General features: G+C 30.1%; 1 protein-coding gene across 1 annotated transcript; it reads right to left on the reverse strand.

Moving 5' to 3' along the window:
* Nucleotides 1-477: 477 nt before the first annotated feature.
* Nucleotides 478-1,523, reverse strand: LOC145973489 (peritrophin-1). Its single transcript, XM_083102941.1, has 2 exons — nt 1,436-1,523; nt 478-896 (listed from the first exon to the last, which is right to left on the reverse strand). Exons 1-2 carry the CDS (start codon nt 1,440-1,442, stop codon nt 643-645), a joined length of 261 nt encoding a protein of 86 aa, XP_082959067.1. The 5' UTR covers nt 1,443-1,523; the 3' UTR covers nt 478-642.
* Nucleotides 1,524-8,132: the final 6,609 nt, after the last annotated feature.

Genomic DNA, 8,132 nt, shown 5'->3' on the forward strand with positions numbered 1-8,132 from the left:
TACTTAGTCTAAATGCGCAAGAGATTTTTTTTACATACACCAATTCCGGAAAAATGCAAACAATTAAGTAGTAAATTTCACGCGGCCTACCCATTCTCATCCATATGCATGCAATTACTATTCCAAGTTTATTCGCTACCGATCGTTACATCTCTCGTAAAACGCACTTGCACACCAGTGCCAGTTTGACAATACAACTGCCCGTTAAACTATTGCTGTTAAATTGTGCCAAGTGTTCGCAAGACGGGAAGATCTCCGCCATCACTTGATATGAGATATATATTTTCGTGCCAAATTTGCCCTCGGTTTTGAAATGCGCCAAAATAGTTTCTCTGTTTGCTCGTAAAGGCAAATTAACGTTTGCAAATTTATGCATATATTCAAAGTACTTCTCAAAGTATAAATGTGAAAAATATGAGAAAGATAAAGGAAAAGATAGAAATATATATTTCTTTATCAAACAATATCAATATCGTGTGTCATTTATTGATACAAATTAATTAAATTAAAATAAAAATATAAGATAAGGCTTTAAATAAAGCGCATAAGTTTATTCATTCAGAAAGAACAAATATATATAAATATATATATCATGTAAAACAATCATGTAATTGTATGCAATCGCATCATTTATATGGTTGATTAATTAGCCGTGCATCCAGCTTTCCATGAAAAATCGCAAATTTTTTCTATAGGATTGAAGTGCATATCACCAGGACACTCCATCAAGATCAGTCGCCCGTAATCACAGACGAAGTAATGCTTGCAGTTGGTAGGGTCAGGGATGAGAATAGCATCCTCTCCTTCTTTTGGTGGTCTATTTGGGCATTCAATCTCTTGGGCCTGGGTATAAAACATAGACACCAAGCACACCACAAGTGCAATGGAAAGTATGGCTGAAATATATTAAACAGAGACATAATAATTTTAGGAGGATAATGACAAGATGATAATCATTTTGAAAAAAAGTAATTGTTATAAATAAATAAATAAATTAGATTTATAGTTATCATTAATGTTTCAAAAAGTATAAGTTATATAGAGTTTGTCGGAGTGTTTGATATTAAAGGTAAATTATAGACACTAGATTATAAATATTTATATTGAAGCATTACATACTTATATCAAACCATATAAGAAAAATAATTATATTTTGTGACAGTATAAAAATATATTATTATTTAATTATAGCAAGAATTTTTCACATGTCTACCATTACATTTGGATTAAGAATTTTTCAGTGAAATTTGTTAATACAATCTCAATTTAATATAACAAGTTTAGATTGATAGAAAATATATTAAATTTGATTTCAATAATTGTAAGAAATCATACTCATCGTAATATATTCATTATTACGACAGATTTTATAATAATAAGCGATTCTATTTATTAAAAAAAAATCAAATTAGACAATAAACTTTATCAGGCTTACCTTTCATCTTGTTAGGTATTTAAAAAAAATTTCTTTCAAAAAATTTCACTTTCTTTATGCGAATCACACATGAAATTGCGTGCTTGTCCATCTAAGGTCTCCTTATATACCCGATCAATGGATCCTTTTTATCAGTCTACTTAAATCGTTATGTATCAATCCAGTCGTCTTCTGATATTCGTACTCTTATCAGTTATGCGTAATAATATCGCGATAAACCTGCGACTCGTAGAATTTTTCACGTAATAATCATGAACGAAGACAGCTTTGTCGATATTCATTGCACTCTCTCCCTCTCCTCTCTTGTTATAGATCATACTTAGTGTAGATGTTCAGAAGACATGGATCATAGTAAAGCGAGTAAATGTAAAAAGAAGGAATTTATGAAAAGTGAAACGAAATATGAACGAAATGTAAGATGAGCGCGAGTAAGCTAGAGAGAATGAGAGGAAGTGAGAGAGGAGAAGGATGCTGGCTGACACTCGGACAATGCCGGCGTGGTGCTGTCGCGTTCGGTTCCTGGTTATGGCGGGTGCACAATGCCTATTGTCGAGCAACCTACCATACAAACGTGTGTGCTGACGCTTTCACACAACGGCTAGCTCTACCTCCACCTCTGTCTCGTTCGCTTCGGTCTCTCTTCATCTTTATACTTTCGTTTCTGTCGAAGACGAGTAAAGAATCTTTCTTTTTCTGGTAACGCCGCCGTTTCTCATAAGCTCGCGGCTTTCGGCAAGACCAATAAGATATCCTATGTGAAGAACAATATTGATTTTTTTCAAATAACACTCTAGGAATAGCGCAAAATGAGTTTAAGAGATAAGGCAGCAAGGTGCGAAGATAGGAAAATTGTATTTAATCGCCATCGTCTCGACGATCTCTAGAACATCGTTAAAAAGTTACGTAAAAGTTGATGGATATTTTAGTTTCTTACTGATTTCATTATAATAATACAAATATTATATATTAGGATATAAATATATAAGAAAGACATTTTTTTATTTTATTATTAGTCAAAAAGTGCATTATAAATAATTAGTGATAAATAAATTTGTATCCTATTAATATATTCAATACAAATAAGAATGAATTGTAAAATAAAACTTTCTTTACAGAACATCTTGCAATTTTAAAAACATTTTTTTATTAAAAATTATTTTTTCACAGAAAGATATTTTTCTCAGAGTGTGTGTTTAGAGCTAAATTAATAAAAGAAATTTAATTAATAATTATTTAATTGTAATTTCCATAAAATAGTAAATAAATTAATATTAATTTATACAACAATTTTAAAATAAGTGTTTATTTTTCTGATTTATTAAATATAATATATAAATATATAGAATACAAAGAGAATTAAATATAAATTAAATTTTTTAATATTATAATAAAATTATAGAAAACATAATATTATTTTAACATTAATTTAACATAAGTATTTATGTAAAAATATTTATAGATAGGAAATAAAAAGTTAAAAGCTAAAATTAAATGCATATTCATTATTTTGGAATGATATCGTTATCTCAAGAGCTAATGCCAATTTGTTGTGTACTAGAAAGTAATCACATTAACAATATTTTTATTACAATAGTTTTCGCTTTGTTAATCATTTTATAGAGAGAATGATTCCTATCTGATATATTTATATAATTTATTTTGATAAAAATTATTATAGCACATTTTGTGTGTATCGCATGTTTTGTCGATCGTCATCGATATTAATCGCTTTTGCTTTGTAAAATACAAACTGACGTATATTGTTATCGTAACACGGAAATGTTATTTTAAATTGAATATTGTGATATACAGAAAAGCAACTGTCAACTTTTAGACTTTTTTAATTCTTATTACAAAATTGCTATTAAAGGAAAACTGAATATTTAAAAAAGGAATTTTAAAAAAAGAAACTTCCAAAAGTGAAAGAAGCTAAATTTCTAATCTTTTTCAACATATTACTCCAAAATTTAATATAATTGCATTATATTATTTGTAAACATAAAGAGAAAAAATCTTTTTATATTTAATCGTACAAGAAAAGAAAAAGGATCCGTTCTGGCATCTTATCAAGAGTTTTATAATTTGAATTCAATCATTTGCAAATCACGATCTCATTCACGTCTTATTCTCGATTGTTCGGAACTGCGCGGAAATTGGGTTCACTTTAGGAAATGAGACATTTCAACCGACACGAAGAAACGATTGTTTGAAAATGGTTGAACGTTTATGGACGGAAAAATGTCATTTTCTTAGAACGTGCCAAAATTTTGAGTAGCTTGCAATAGTAAAGATAATTCGACAAAGACATTGCTTATTCATTTAAAAAATTTTTGTTATTATTAAAGCAATAATTATCGCAAACAATATAATAAAATCAAATAAGTATAATAAGATAGGTACGAAATAAATATTTAAAAAATTACAGTATATAGATATTTGTATGTATGTGTGCATATGTTTGCTAATTATGCGATTTAAAAATACTAGGGCACATAAAAAAGTTAATATTTCTATTTTCTGTCGTTCGGCCATGTAGAGAAGAAGAAGAGAGAAAGAGAGCCCGGTTTCCCATACTTACCATATTGGCATATACACCGCCTGCGTTTTACGGCCATATTCAGCGATTTTGCATATCGAGGCCAGGCGTGTGTATGTGCGTACATTATAGGGCAGGGAAAAAAGAATGAAGAGGAAAGAGGAGGGCGAGCCCATCGTCGTCCTTTCTTCTCTAGCGCCATCAGAACTGCTGCAAGCCCATTCACCTTTTCCACACCGATTCACATATATACGGCAATCGCAGACCTTCTTGAGAGCTCAATTTATCGCGGAACGGCCTCCGCGCTAGTACAAAGCGTGCCGGTGTGTGCGGGACGTATACTCCCTCCCTCGGAACAAATTGTCATAATTGAATAACCAAAGAGATAAGCGAGCTATGCTTTGACCGTAAGCGCACTCGCGTAACTTTGGCAACGGCTTCGATACGGGTCGATCCATTTAACTCTCAAGTGCCTCGAGTCCACTTGGTATTTTGGTTCTAAACTTTCCCTCTTGTTTCGTGCCTATACGCATTTGTTTTTATGAATCAGTTAAATCGACCGGCACGTTAAATTCTGCGCTTCATTTGTCTTTATATCTACGTGGGAAAAATTTATAGGGATTCGGGAGATTTTGAAAATGTATTTTAATTAATCAAAAAGGATATACTCATTCAATTGCATATAGTTAAACTGAAGAAAATAACTATCTTAAAATTTATCTTCAGCAAGATTTAAAATCAATTTAAATTACTGCAATTTTTTAATAGTACTATTAAAGGGATAAGACAATTGTTGTAGAAGTGTGCGATTTATTCTGGCGATCAGAAGAAAAAGACGGTACAAAAGAAACACTTGATGATGCTGATGGAAAAGGTTGATACGAAATAAACGAAATCGAACGGAAGTAGAGAATGCGGATATCGGGGATAGCTTTAACGGTCTTTTGTTTAGCTGACTCCACCGTTCACCGGCATGCCGGTAATTGCCACAATGCGGGGTGAAAAGTACAGCACAGTTGGAAATCAGAGGAAACGGCTAATCAAATGACAAGTTGATCGCTAATTTCTCTTCACTCTTGAAACTTGTACATCTATTTGTTGTATATATACCCAGAAAGAAAAGTTGCGTATGTCTCACTAAATCATATGACATGTCTCACTAAAAGAAATGTCATATATTTGTGTAATTTTTTTGCTTTATTTGAAATTAATATATGTATATATGAATATATAAAGAACTTTTTTTAAGAATCTTTCGATCTCTCTGCTTTTTTTCTCTCGCACTTTCCCTATTTTCATTTTATTTCACCGAACACAATGCATCTCAATTGTTTCTTTTATCAGCAATCAGTAGTAATTAAGATTGATCAACGAAAGCTCCGAATTGGAGATATCGACATTCGCATTAGACAACCAGTTAGAAACTTGTTGCTGTGATTTATAATCATGGGACAGGCAAATTGGAGAGCAGTCGGGAATATGTCATAGATTTGTGCCTATGAGAAGTGGTTGCGAACACAATTGCTTCTGGCGCGAGGAACGTAACATGTGGTCACGCGATACCGTTTCGATTGCGCTTATTACGGATTTATTACATTCGTATTCCATCGTTCTTATTTCACAAGAGAGTGAATATTTTACAAAGAGAGTGAAATTATTAAATATATGCTATACAGTATCTCCAAAATATCCCGTTCATGTGTGAAACATATATTACATTTTATGCAACAAAAATTTTCATTTTCTCCAAATATTATATGTTTTTTAACAAGAAAGCATAAATTTTGCGAGGTATATGTTTATATAAAAACAATTCCTATATGTTTATATAAAAACTTGCAATCAAAAATCCTTAATTTTTGCTACTATTATTAATATTATAATTGCAATACACAAACAATTAATTTTGATTCTTAATATTTAAAAGGAACTATTTTTAACTCTAAAAACAATCGAGAAAAACATTAAAATTGTACCAGATCTTTCAGAGTATAAATAATTTTTATTTTAGATCAAAGATCAAAGACGACGGAAAAAAGTATGGATATCTGATTCAGTAATACAGAGTTTCTCTGTGGTCATCTGATATTTATGAAGAAGCGTAAGTTATGAAGATCGCATCCGGTGAGTTGCGGACTCTACTTTGTATTACAGTATAGTATAATAAAACATTTGTAATTTAAATTGGAGAAATAAGTCATGTATAGTTTTCCAACTGGTGTACAGAATAAATAATGATGATATAGATATGAAATCTTTGAGATGCATTTATTATAACTGTGAAATAAAAAGGTATAATTTTATATTTGGCAATTTATTGATGTTATAACTAAAGTTTTTATATTATTTTTTAGTTTATATAATTTATTTTTTAATAGATATGGACTTTTTATATCTCGACATAGACTGCATATCGATATAAATCAAATATCTCTTGTCTATAGATTGTCATTTTAAGCGAATCAAATATTAAAAGAAAAATTATATAATGTAACAATGTACACTTTTAAGTCTCTAGCTATGATTGAGTTTTTGAATAATTAAAAATGTCACTAGCACAGAGCTCTTCGCTTTTACGATCTCAAGCGGAAGAGGTTCCTCTTGAAATTTGCATAACTGCTTCAACGATAGGAGCTTGCTTGAAATATGACGTTTTATTATTTTCGAGGCACTTCACCTCCGATTAAACGTAGGGAACGACTAAAAGATGAATGTAACAGGATTGAAAGCTATAAGAAGATAATTTTATTTAGAAATGCTTATTTAGAAATTGCATACAACTCTTTTTTTATTAAAAATCAGTTATAATTTTATGAAATCTTTTAATTAAACATTCTTCTATGTAGATTGACTTTATTTGTCATTAAATAATAAAATCTCGAAGTTTTATAAGTTGCTCTTAATACTAGATTTTGTTAGCAATATTATAAATATATTATAAATTTCATATATAACATAAGATTTATTTAGGTTTATGTATTTTAAATTTTATTACAGTAGAGGGGTTACAGTTAAATTCATTATTATATCTAACAATTTATACAATTTTATAAAAGTTATTTCACACACATACACACTCACACACACAAAGGTCAATAAGAATTGTTAGTCAATAAGAATTTTGCAAAATATATGTAATTTTGCATATCGCATATCATTAACTGTTGCATAGTTTCAAATACAGTAATATGACATTTTTAAAACAACTTTTCAAGATATGACGTTTACAACAATTTTTTATATGTATAGGACCATACGTTGCTAAAACGCCATTTTTTCGAAATTGTGCCGACACGTGGAGCACGTGCGATAAACGTCACGTCGTCACTTTATCAAGACCCTTGTTTTATATCTGCTGCACCGACAGCACCAGTAGTAGCAGTATCTTCTACCTTGGTCAGCCAATATCTCGCATATTGGCAATTATTGTTTCCAATTTTCTATTGTACATTTCTATGCATAATACTCTTAACAAAACTGAATGTAACATAGATACAGATTATTGTTCTATGTTTTAGATAATGTAAAGATATTGTCATGTTGAAATTACCTCGTAAGAGTGCGTATTCTTGGTGAGGTACATGCACAACTCATTGATATTTATATCTGACTTTCAAGATCAGTTATAAATTATGAATTTCGAATCTTTTCTTTCTCGATACCTAGCAAATTTCCGTACCATTTTTATTAATCACCTTTGTGCACTTTGAAATTCCAAGGAGAAATTAATGATTATTTGAAATGAGTGATTTATTGCTATTTGACTCTTGCGGTTCTCTTTTCTTACATCCTTTACTTATTTTTTTACATTACCTGAAGTAATCTCTCTTGAGCCTTCATCAAAATTATTGCTCTATCTTTTTCATTTATTTTTCGATATACATACATACATACACATACTCTCACATACACAATTATGTTTATTCTTTATTATCCATTCTACAGAACACGTTCACAAAAAACAAGGTTTTTAATGCATGTGATTTTGTTGTTTCTTTTTTACTGCAGGTTATCAAAATATTAAATAACATCACTTAATTACTTGCTTTGCTTAATTATTTGCACTGTATGTAGTTTTGAGTGGAAATGTTATATGTATGTTTTTACAATTTTATTGCAAGCAATTTACTAGTAGAATTATCTTTTATTATCTTTAATTTT

The sequence above is a fragment of the Camponotus vicinus genome, unplaced genomic scaffold (assembly GCF_025532165.1).
Source record: "Camponotus vicinus isolate PSW18456_S1 unplaced genomic scaffold, iyCamVici1.0 SCAF_1, whole genome shotgun sequence".
In the NCBI taxonomy this organism is placed as follows: Eukaryota; Metazoa; Arthropoda; class Insecta; order Hymenoptera; family Formicidae; genus Camponotus; species Camponotus vicinus.